The sequence below is a fragment of the Pelodiscus sinensis genome, chromosome 2, assembly GCF_052426305.1.
Source record: "Pelodiscus sinensis isolate ZL-2025 chromosome 2, ASM5242630v1, whole genome shotgun sequence".
NCBI lineage: Eukaryota > Metazoa > Chordata > Testudines > Trionychidae > Pelodiscus > Pelodiscus sinensis.
The window spans coordinates 35,503,942-35,516,863 of NC_143053.1; the positions used below are offsets into that span (position 1 = coordinate 35,503,942).

The window sequence follows — 12,922 nt, forward strand, 5'->3', positions numbered from 1 at the left end:
TCAGGTGCCTGGTGACAAACTAGAATTTAAGATCACTTCTTAAAAATACAATATTAAAAAGAAATGTTAAGCAATGAGAACATTTTTCTTTTAGACATTTCCTCTTTTCCTTCTTTTGAAATCCTTTGCTCTTTTGCAGTTTTTAAAATGTAGGAAGAAGGGATAACCAGATTGTTAAAGGAATAGGCAAACTGACTAAGTTAATAATGGCTAAAAACATCATAATGATCCCTTTAGTTTGAAAATTGTGTACAAAAATCCATTAGCAAACATTCACTACACAACACATCATCCCAGTCTCTCTGCTTAAAGTCATTGTGGCCCTGATCCTGACCCATTAAATCACTGGAAGATTTGCAAATGACTTCAATAATCAAACTCTGAAATAATTAGTTGACAGGCAGCAGACTATAGTCTTCACTGGCTTTTGTCTTCTAGGAGCGTCCATCTTGGTTTCAATTTCATAAATATTTTATTATTCTAATTTTAAAAAAATACACCATGCTTGAGCTAATGATAAAATCTACTTCTATTTTAAGTTGTGGTTTTGGTAGACAGACAAAGTACTTGACACTCCTCTTGTAAACTCTCTGGGCAGGAACTGCCTTTTTTGTTTGTACGGTGCTGTGGCATTAGAGGCTTACAGTAACTTTGCAGGAATTTAAATGAAGAGCTATTTTAACTTTTAATCTAGCAGGGGACTTGCATTACTATCCTTATGCTAAAAATGGTTAGTAATAGCTCCATAATGAACCACACAACTGAGAGCTTGGTCTACATGCTTGGACAAAAGACAGGACTATGCAACACTTCCAAGACTAAAAAGATGATTTATTAGATGATGAGCTTTCGTGGGCCAGACCCACTTCCTCAGATCAAATTGTGGAAGAAAATTGGCATGACCCTATATACCAAAGGGATACAATTAAAAAAAAGTGAACACACATAAAAAAGACAAATCAGATTTTAGAACAGAGGGGGAATGAGGGGGCAAGGTTAATGTCTATGAGGTAATGATATTAGATATCTTATAATAGCTTCCCCAATTATCACCTCTAACATCATTACCTCATAGACATGAACCTTGCCCTCTCATCCCCCCGTTCTAAAATCTGATTTGTCTTTTTTGTGTGTGTTCACTTTTTTTTTTAATTGTATCCCTTTGGTATATAGGGTCACGGCAATTTTCTTCCACAATTTGATCTGAGGAAGTGGGTCTGGCCCACGAAAGCTCATCACCTAAAAAAAATCTTATTAGTCTTGAAAGTGCTGCATAGTCCTGTCTTTTGTTTCAGTAAGATCAGACTAGCATGGCTACATCTCTATTACTATTCTACATTCTTGGACAAATCCAAACACACAAGGCTCCACCATAGATCTGAATGAAAACATGTTATGGTTAGTAACTGTGGGATGATTTCTATATATCCTTTCCAAGTTACTACAAGTCAAGATACAACTCCCCTGTCCCAACTCAAAAGTTGCATAATGTCATAAGTCTATGATCTGTGCTTCAGTGAGCCTTCCCAGCCTGAATCATCAGATTTTGGGTTGTGGGTCTCGCACTTGCTCTTTAAAAATAGCTGGGTAGATGGGGCTTTGATTCAGGCTAGAGCTCAGTTTTTGAAACCTACCCCCTCCCTATGCTTCAGAGCCTGAGCTGCAACATCAAAGTGCTATCTAAGCAGCTATATTTAGAGCACTAGTGTGAGCCCCACAATCCAAAGTCTGATGACTGGGTTTGAGGATCACTACAGGTTCCTGGGTGTGAATTTAAATGTACCCTAAAATGTCCTTGCATCAAAGAGCTATGGGATGCTCTTATGTGGCAATTTCGAAATTACAAGTAAAACACAAATTAAAAAGGCTGATAATTTTTGCAAAAACCTATTAATACTGGCTGTACAGACAAGTTGCTCTTGGATAAACCATGGCTTTGTCATACCCAATGGCAGCTTACTGTTACTGAATTAACCGTGGCTTTGGAGAGGGAGTGAACTGCATCAGGTTTATAACACAGTATATTCTCAGGCACATGGGCCTATCCTGTCCTGTCATTCCCTCCCATCCACCCACAAGTTGCTCTGCAGAGCCAGCTTTCCTTGCTATGTTGAGCCCTGTGATGTGGGCAGCCAACAGAGCAAATGACCTCTTATGCCCCCCATTGCCATGTTTGTGGAGTCACCACTTGGCCCCTGCCCAGGATAAGGTTACACATGCTTCTCCAAAGGAAAAGAAGTCCACTATGGTGGACTCAGTCTGGAATACACAACCAACAACTGTAGCTTACAATCATTACAAAAGGCCAATTGCAAAGGCTACTAGATATGTAAATGGAGGTTAGCTTTATCAGATGTATTAGATAGTTAGAATGAACTACATTAATACAAGCATCCTGACTGATAGTTCCCCAAATCTTACAAAAACAATAAGAATTTATCCTGGTTTTGTTTACAAAAGGCTAATATCTGCAATTTAACTCAAATGGATCAGCAAATACTGTGATGTTCTTGTGAATGGACTCAAGACTAAAAATCCCATATACAATGTTTATGTAAATCAACACATGCACATAACATTTTTATCTCCAGAAGTGGCCATCAAAATCACTTTACAAACAAATACTGAGATATTGGTAGTACAGTGACTATATATAGTACATTTTCAAACTTCTATAATGCTGGTTAAATTGCCAAGTACAGCCCTCAAAATCCGTCATTTCCAAACTTCTAAGTTGCCCATACAACCCTGGTTCTGCTCACTTTGGTATCCAGCCTGTGCTACAATTAAGCCAGGAGCTTTGAAAGTGCAAAACCAGTATGATCATGTAATTAGAGACTGTCATAATGCACAGGTACATTAGACCTCCTTAGCAAAGGCTGAAAAACCTTTTATAATGGAAAGTGTTAGGCAGCCTGTATATGGAGGCTGCTACTCAGTTCCACTTCTAATTTGATGTTTTCTGGAAGTCATGAAGTAGAAGTTACTCTATCAAGATTGCAGCCTTGCTTTGAAAGACTATATTTACTTTGTCCTGAGGATAAGAACAGTAATCTCTACTCTATCCACTCAGCTATTTTAAACTGTAACTGTTTTTCATATTCTCGTGACAAATACTTTGCAACTGCTTTACCCATACAGTTAAATAAAGAGGAGGCTATAAAGGGAGCAAAATAAAGTTATTCCAAACTGGGGCTATGGCAGGTTCTGAAGGCTATCAGTAAAAAGTGTTAGAGGGGGACAGAGTTTTCAAAAATACCTGAAGTCCTATTTTAAAAATGGCAGGCTTTTTCTGGAATTTTCAAAAGTGCATAGGCACCTACCTCCTATTGAAATCAGTGGTGGCTGGTATCTAAATGCTTTTGAAAATCCCTCTGGACCAGTGGTCCCCAAACTGTGGGACATGTCTCCCTCAGGAGCACGGAGGAATATTTGGAAGGTTGCATGACAGAGACCAGGCCAGCCTCTATGGGAGGTGGGGAGCACCACTCAGCCCCGAACCCAGCTCAGCTCAGACACAGCTCTACTTTTCCCCCCTACTCCCTCCATCCCTAGACTTTACTACATCCCATGCTCTGCCTCCATCCCAACTCTAGGCCCATCTGAGCTTCACCCTCATTCCCTCTGATCCCGTGGGCAGTCCCACCTCAGGTCGGCCCCCAGCTTCACCTTCAGCCCAAGCTCTACTGATAAGTTAATTGTGCAGTCAAAGGAGGAGGAGCATGTAGTGGTTCCATTACACCTAAGGAGGAGATGCAACAGAAGTTTGGGCACCATTGCTCTAGACATCCTTCTGTATCTTTAGACCCTCACAGTCAAATTCTGAGGCGCCTAAGCCTCATTGAAAGTTAATGATATTTAAGTGTTTAGGTCACTGTTGAAAATGGGACATGGGTGCTTTTGAAAATTTTACACAGAATTTTTATTAATCAAAAAAGATTAAGGGCCTCAGTTAATACTCATTCTAAAGACAGTACTGTATCTCCAGCAGCACAGTGCTTCTCAACACCATGTTTTTAACTTAAGTATCAAATTAATATTTATGGCTGTTAAATATCTCAAAATTTTCTCCAAGGACAGAGCTATTAGACCAAGTAGCCTTCTTGAATTCCAGTGTGAAAAATTACAATCTGTCCAACTAAATTATTCTGTCATTTCAATAGGAAGCTGCTTCTATTCACTGCTGGGTGTGAAGTGATACTCACACACAAATTAAAGAACTTTGGGATGAAAGAATTGTTTGTTACCTTAAACAAGAGGTTTACAATGCATCTCACATGAAGGAAATTTCAAGGTTTTCTAAGACCCAGATGAAAGAGATACACTGAGTAATTTTAAGAGAAGTGTAAACACATTTATTCAACAATTATTAATATGATCATCATACAACAGCCCTGTTATTTACATTGCTCTGAGTACTGTCCAATCCCTTTCAATCAGAGAAAAAAAGGATGTGCTGCACAATAATAAGCACAGTATAAAGTTAGGATATGTCTACATTGCATTCCTCTTATAAAATGAGGTTTAAGGGTAATTTCGAAAGAAGGGTTTTCTTTCAAAATAAACGCATCTAGACAACATTTTTTTCAAAATAGGGTATTTCAAAATAGTGCCCAGACGTGATTATGCAAATGAAGTGCGGGAAATTCAAATCCGCACTTCATTTGCAATTTTGTTCCTTTGCATTCCTCTCTCGACAGAGGAATGCAATGTAGACATACCCTTACTGACATAGAATGTAATCCTGATTTATCTCATTGTGTGTGATATTCATTTTCTTCATTTCTAACAAATATTTTTCCTTTTTTATAATTGTCATTAAAAATATATAGTTTATAATTTCTAACATCAGGGAAATCTATTTGCCATAGGCAATGATGAAATATGTTCACCTTTTTTTTTTTTTTTGTAGGAGAAGGTGGCAGGGGAGAGAGCTGATATACTGATATATCACCCCAACAGTCAAATTCTCTGCTGATATTTCAAGTGAAGTTTCACTGAAATATATAGGGCTGGGTCAATTTACACCAGCCACAAGTTTGATTACAGGACTTTATAAAACCAAGTATTCTGAATTCTCAAACTGGATGATGACTTGAGAAATAGGAGGAGGGGGATACAAAGAAGAAAAATGAGCCACATCACTTGTGGCTGGGTCTGCAGCAGATCCTTACTTTTGTACAGTGTAGCTAATTGTTTAAATAAAAAAATTACACACAATGCTGTAAACCAGCAAAAAAAGTTATTTCACTACAGCCACAATGTGCTTCTTCTTTTCTGACACAAATGGTGAGGACCCCGGCTTGCTGTGTTTACGGCGATTCAGTTCCCTGGAAACAGACATGACAAAGAGAAAAGTGAGATTGATAATATCAGCAATAGGTGTTCAAGGTCAGAAATTCTAGCTTTTGCTTAGGATACTATGGCAAAGTGTTCCACAGTTCCTAAAAATGCATGATTTCAGAATCAAAATCAATTGAGATTATTAAGTACAGGCAGTCCCCGGGTTACGTACAACATAGGGACTGTAGGTTTGTTCTTAAGTTGAATTTGTATGCAAGTCGGAACTGGTACATATTATAGGGGAAACTCTAGCCAAACATTTCTCCAGAGCTCAGTTTTATTCTCCCACACCTCACTTCCCTCAGTCCTTTATTCTCAAGCTGAGGTGTCTGCTGAGAAAAGCCGCTCCACATCTCCCTGGTCTGCTGCGGGAGGGAGAGGGGGGGCACGCTAGCTTCGCGTCTCCCTGGTCTGCTGGGGGGAAGCAGCTAGTGTGGGGTTGCCTCACCCCGTCTGTAAGTAGGGATCTGATGTAAGTCAGATCCATGTAACCCGGGGACTGCCTGTATTACAAAAAATTCCTTTTAAAAAAGAACAGTGTCCATCTAAAACTGTGTTAAATTGGAAAACTTACTAAAGTTCACATTTTTAAGAGCCTCCTTTCTTAGTGCACAGATTGATTGATTGATTGATTTATAGATAGCTGTAAACAGGATGATCAGCTGGGAAGCGTGGACACCAGAGTGTAACAAACATGTTCAATCCCAGCACCTCCCATTCCTCCATGCATGTGTCAGCCAACTTCTCTTTCAGTACAATGGCAATAGATATGCACAGATGCTTTCTACTCCCAGGAACCGATAGAGGTGCTCCAGTAAAGTGAAAATTTTCACACTGATACTAAGACTGAGCACAGCCAAGGAGCCAGAACACCCTCATCCTCCCAAAGCAACCCTAATTCCTCTGACATGACTACACAAAAGAGCTGATAGGGGATGCGGTCTCCATCTATGACCTTATGTCCTCTCTCAACCTTTCAGAGGGCCCGGGAAGCAAGCTAGTCTTTGCTCCTACTGGCAGCTGGATCTGCACTTACTACTCCACAGACTCTAACTATCAGTCTAATAGCTGATTTATTTGCTTGACCAAATTGATACTAGTCATTCATAAGAGCTGTTCCCTTGTTAGAGTCCCTATGGACTGTTGCCACAACAATGGGGTAACATCTCTTTTACCAATACATAATGAAGAAAAAAAAAAAGACAGAAAAAGAGTCATACTTCCGCCGACAAGCTTCCCGCATGATGCGCTGCTGCTTGGCCTGGCTGTAGATAGCTTTGGGCAAGTGACGGTGACGAGCTATGCGTTTGATCTGAGGATGGTGTTGGAACTTCTCTTTCAACTTTTGGTTGTAATTCATAGCTGCTCTCTCTCGTGGTGCAAGCTACAGAAGACATAAATGTGTTATAAACAGCACAGGTTGCAATAACATGAACTTCTCTACAAACAAGTTTAGACAGCTAAAGTGGTTTCTTCTGGCCATTTTTCTCTCTGTGTTATAAACCTAAAAGAAGAAACTATAATACTAGTAAATATTTTTTTAAATTGTTATTTTGTTACCCACTGCTTGCATGCAGAATATAGTACTATAATTTTAAGTTTCACAAAAGTTAAAATACATTTTTCTATGAGCAAACTTCATTCTGCCACAGAGGTGGGAGGGGGAAAGGAAACTAGTGACTTGCTAGTATTTCTCAGGGCAAAGGATTAGCCCTGTTAAAGTAGGGGAGAATGAGGAGTATATAACAACAAATGAAAAAAAAATATTAACACCCCTCTCTAACCAAATGATGAGCTTTTGTTATGAAACCCAAAAGATTCAAAGCCTTTTCAGTTCTTATCTATTGTACCTGGAGAAACTGCTATCAACATGTCTTGCTAAAGCCTCTCTTTACAACGGGAATGTTATCTTCAGTGGATATGGGGCATGTTCTAGGCCTACCCAGAATTTTCATCTATTTTAATGGAATTAGTCCATTGGGAACTGTAAGTTTTAACTTGATCATATTGCATATATGCAGTGATGTTTATTTATCACTAATAGATTTACCTGGCATTGCTAGTGTCCATAAATCAAGAATTCCATCAAGTAATATTTTGTTTCTTCATCCCAATAAATTCTTAACATTCCTTATGCTTTAACAAAAAGTGCTACAGTCAATTTGGTTTTCAATAACATTTTGTTCTAGTTTTCAAACCTTAAATATTGATTTAGCGGTGCTAAAAAATTCTCTCTGTTTTATCTCCTTTTCTGCAAGGATTAATGAGAAATAATCCTATTCAAGGTCCATCCTATTTTCTGGCTCATCTCGGTTAAGTCTCTTTCAACATTTGCTCAGTCATGTCAATTTTAAGGCCAGTGCTCGATTTGGTGAGGCTGTCTTTTCTCCAAAGGGGCAGCACCACATAGAGCCCAGGATCAATTGTGAGGTGCTGCCGCTTTGAAATGCTGCCATGGTGTTTCAAAGAGGAAGTGCAGCCTGGAGCCCGGGGTCAGCTGGGGACTCCCTAGCTGACCCTGGGCTCCCTGCTGCATTTCCACGGAATCCGAGTCAGCTGGGGAATCCCCAGTTGATCCGGGTTCCGTATGGCACTGCTGCTTTGAAATGCTGAGTGGAGCCTCCAGGTTTGGAGGAAATGCCGCACGGAGCCTGGGATCAGTCCCCAGCTGACCCCAGGCTCCGCGTGGCATTTCCATGGAACCCAGGATCAGCTAAGGACTCCCCAGCTGATCCCACATTTCAGTGCAGAATTTCAAAGCGAGCAGAGCCCGAGGTCCACTGGGGAGTCCCCAGATGACCTCGGATTCTGCGGAAATGCTGCACAAAGCACAGTACCAGTCCCCGTTTCAAAGGGTAAGCGTCCTCATGGAGCCCAGAGTCAGCAGGACTTCCCACTGGCCTCGGGCTGCACATGGAGTTCCGCACTCCTCCTCTGAAATGCACAAGAGCCCTATCGACTAGTTGAGTAGTCAATGAACAGTCTATCGATTACTCAACTAGTAAATTACTCAGTAATTTAACATCCTTATTCCCCAGCTCTCCCAGAGTTTGACTAAAAGCCCTTCCCATTGTTAGGAGGTACATACATTTGTCTTCCTTCCTTCCCCTCTAAATATTTCAACTAGAACTAGAGGGAAATTTTAGAAAAATTAAGGATAGTGTAAACAGCTTGTATTGTTCAGCTTTCAATGCGACTCAGTTTCACTAGTTCTCTAGTAGGGCTTCAACCTTGGGTGGCATGACTAGGTTGAAACCCTTGGATGGTAGGGCTTAGGCTTTGGTCCCATCCCCCTGTCCTCCCAGGGTCATGTAGCAATTTTTTATTGTCAGAATGTGGTCATGGTGCAATTAAGTTTGAGAGCCCTTACTACAGGGAATTCCAGGGCAGACAACATCTGAATTGTTAACATAAAAGAATAAACAGTAACTCACCCCTCCATGTACATGTTTTTGGTTTTGCTTTTAAAGCGCTTCCCCCCCGCCCCCCCCAATTCTTTTCCCTTTTAGAGATCACCTTTAATGGAATTTCTCAGAAGGAAATGTTTAATAAATTCTGAAAATACACTTCACTTACAAACTGAGACCAAAAAAGTGTGAAATAGCTTGCTTCCAACTCATTAATTATGTTAACAAAAAATCCCCCCCCCCCCCCGGAGTGATAATCTAGATTGCCAAATGTGCTGCTGCCAGTTATTCATTGTCTTAAAACAGAAAACATGTTTTCAAATATAAAAGTAGTAAAAATATAAAATTTGGTTTCTACATCTTCTAATCCATTAAACACATCTTTCTACTTACATCTGGGATCATTTCCTAAATTTCAATCAGTGAGCAAACCAGCAGGATTACTGGATAATTCTCCCACCACCTCATAAAGTCAAGTTCATTCTACTAAACCAGCCTAAATAGCTGGTTCAGTTGCAATAAATCTCAGGCACTGTCACCGTGCAGCAAACTGCCAACACAATCCAAATTAATGGGCTTTTATTTTAATTAAAATAAATGATTTTCTTTAATTGAATTTAAGAAGAACAAATAGTTGCTGATTTAGTGTAACCTTGCTGACTAAAAAGATCCTGTAAATTAATGTATGAAGCATCTAGAATGTCATGTTAAAAAAATTGATACAAACACAGTCAATAATTTTAAAGTCTGCTACATCGTTTTCAGATTTCTTTATATGCCTTTTATACACTTACTTATATCTGGACATGTACTGCCTAATTGCGAAGCGTAGATGATTGTCTCCATAATATGCATAGCAACTTTAACCACATATCACCAAAGATAATGATGCCCAAATGGCTAAAATTAACAACTAAATGACCTCCAAAGATGAAGATACATGTACCAGAGAAAACGGATAAAAAGAGGCAAATGGACTCCCATCCTGCAAGCAGAACCTGGACAGAATTCCATTGACTTCCATGGTGCTTTCTGCAAGGAGAGAGAGAGCCACCCACGCACAACAGACTTGCAGGACCAGGGCTATAGCGTTTAGAGACTAAAGCATTAGAATGTATACAATTTCATGGATGAGTGACAAGTCCTACCTTAAGGCACTTCAAATCTATGTGCACATCCATAATCAGCAACAGTGTGTAGACACTGTGTTCTGGTGTTCTGGCAAATATAAGATCAATTTTCATCAAACAAAAACTCCACTCCTATTCATAAAAGAAGTGTAACAGTACGATGCAAAATAATTCCAGTATAGGTTTGACCATAAAAATCTCTACAATCCCTAAACCGATTGGAACGAGAAATAAAAAGGACAAAAAAAATAATAAGTGATGAAGGAAGTGAAGGAAGGAGATTAATGTGTGCTTCTGTAGGAGTGATTGCTAGGAACAGAAGTGTGGAGTGAAAAACCTCTAAAAATGGCATCTTTATTCTCAGTGCTGGTAAAATCTATCCTAGAATCAACTCTCTCTACTGTTGTCCACCCTACACTGATTGTTCAGGGCTGTGAAAAATGTCATGTTCTGAATGCTGTAGTTAAATTGACCTAACCCCTTGTGTAGAAACAGCTAGGCCAATAGACGAATTTGTCCACTGATCTAGCTACCGCCTCTTGTAGAGATGGATTAACAGCATCAATTGAAAAATCCCTTCCATCAATGTGGAAAGCATCTATGCTCCAGCACTTTAGGGGCACAGCTTCAGCACTGTAGCTGTATCACGACAAGTCTAGGCATGGCCTTAGTATGAGAGATACAGCCCAATCATTTTGAGTGCCCTCGACACTCTGCACAGAATTTAGACAGGCATTTCTCAAAAAGAGTCCTTATCCAAAGCACTCTGTTGAAAGGGAATAGCTAAGGAGCTGAAATCATGCTCCTTTTAAATACGACTGCACTTGTACTTCACTTTTAAAAAAAGTAGGACTTCGGCAACTCAACTACTCTCTGTCCTACCCAGATAATGTCTTTTAGGTTAGGAAAGCTAAATTCTAAAGGCAACATTTATCAGAAACCAGACATATTTTGGCAATGGCTCTTACCGCAGCTCGCTTTTATTTATACTTATTCCCTATTACTAATTAAACTAACTGGATATTAAATTTACTGCTACTTATTTTGTTACCCTGAAACTTATTGTACATCTGACCTACATCTAAGGCAGGCAGGGGCAAGATGCTGGCCCACCAAGCCTTTGGATCCAGCCCGCCTCACCAGGACTCTCAGCAGGCTTCCTGGCTGCTGCAGCAGCTCCAGGCTCAAAGTGGCTGGTTACTTCTTCCATGTGCCTCTCTGTGCCAAGTGCTGGGAAGAGGAGAAGGACTTTGTGCACTGCCTCAGCCCCCAAAAGGGGCTGCTATGACTGGCCTGGGGGCAGGTGCAGCATGCAAAGTCAGCTCCCAGCCCCAGCACCAAGAGGCACACAGAGGGAGCAGCCAGCCACTGTAAGACTGGGGCTGCAGCAGGCAGGGAGTCTCCCTGAGAGTCCCACTGGGCTGCTGGCTAAGAGCTGCCTAGGTAAGCACCTCCTGGTCAGGGCCTGCACCTGGCACCTCACCTTTTCCCACACCCCAACTCCCTGTCCCAGGTCACTACCCAAACCCTCTGCACTCTTCTTTCCCAGGTCACCACTCCCTCCTGGATCTTGCATCCCAATCCTCTGTCCCTGGTCATAACTCCCTCTCAGACCCTAAACCCTCTCCTATATCCCAAACTCCTACCCTAAGCTCCCTTCTGCACCCAACCTCCATCCCAGACTATGCATCTCTTCCATAGAAAAGTGTGACCCTTGGCCACTTACCAAAATCTTGGAGTGCCTCCCTCATCAAAAATTACTGCCTACCCCAATCTAGGGATGTTAAAATTAGATTAATCAACTGATCGAACAGTCAATGGAATTTCCATCAACTATTCAATTAGTTGATAAGGGAGCTTCTGCTTTGAAATGTAGCAAGAGCACGCCTGGTTGTTGCTACAATTCAAAGGTGGAAGTTCTGTGCGGCATTCTGTCTTTGAAATGCCGAATGGATCCTGGGCCAGCAGGGGACTCTCTCTGAGTCCCCCCGCTGGCCCCAAGCTCCATGCAGTGCTTCCGCTTTGAAATGTACAAGAACCCCAGCGGGGATTCTTGTACATTTCAAAGGTGGAACGCCGCTGCTGCACACCTGACCCTTCTGCTGGAGCTGGGGGAACTGGCTTTTAAGACAGCTCCCACCAGCACCGCTTCGTTTCCCCTCCCCTTACTGCCTCTTTCTAATACAGGTAGCAAAGGGGGGTGGGGAGAAAAGCTTTTACTTATTGGATAGTCGACACGCTAGTTGCCTATCAGATAGTCAACTAGTTGCTTAAATCCCTATCCCAGTCTAAGGGCTTCCCTACACCAGTAGTGTACATCACTTATTGAAGACATTACCTATAACAACAGAGAACTTTTCCTGTTGGCACAGATACTCCAGCTCCCTAAAAGGTAGTAGTTATGTCAGTTGGAGAAGCCCTCAGTCGTCAACATAGCACTATCTACACCAGGGGTTAGGTCAGCCTAGCTACATTACTCAGGAGCATCGGTAGTTATACCAACGTACGTTTGTAGTGTAGACCAAGCCTTGATAACATAAACAATGAAGAAAAAAGCCTAAACACAGAGGCTGATTTGCATCAGAAACTACACACAGATTATTTTTAAGGGGCAGACTCAGCACCCAAATGTAAAAGTGAGTAAAACAAAAAAGACACTTTAAGCTCAAGGACAATTGTTACCTACAACATTTGATTTTGTTAGTTTAGCTCAGATTTACAGTTACTGGTTAAGTGATGGATGGACCTACCTAGCAGAGTTAGTCCAGAGTTAGCAGAGTTAATTGGACAAGAAAGAAACTTTGGCTCAAGATGTGTCTTCTTACTCCCATTTCAAGTGGCCGGGGGTCATATAAAGATACCTCATTCAGTCACAGGGGAAGTCCCTCCTAAATTGTGAACACTTGTCATTGATGAAGCAATGTTCATGAATGATGCAACACAAAGCCAGGATACTCAAAATTGACCATAATGCCTATAACAAATTGTCAAATGGTTACAGCTAATTAATAGTCAGTAGACATTTAAACAGCAAATTAGATT

General features: G+C 40.9%; 1 protein-coding gene across 1 annotated transcript in view; it reads right to left on the minus strand.

The window, feature by feature from the left end:
• Positions 1-4,329: 4,329 nt before the first annotated feature.
• Positions 4,330-12,922, minus strand: part of DCAF13 (DDB1 and CUL4 associated factor 13) — a 59,876-nt gene continuing 51,283 nt past the window's right edge. The window contains exons 10-11 of the mRNA XM_006122393.5: positions 6,564-6,727; positions 4,330-5,330 (exon numbers count right to left, since the gene is read on the minus strand). Coding sequence (XP_006122455.2) covers positions 5,243-5,330; positions 6,564-6,727 — 252 coding nt within the window. The 3' untranslated portion in view covers positions 4,330-5,242. The remainder of the gene's footprint in view (positions 5,331-6,563; positions 6,728-12,922) is intronic.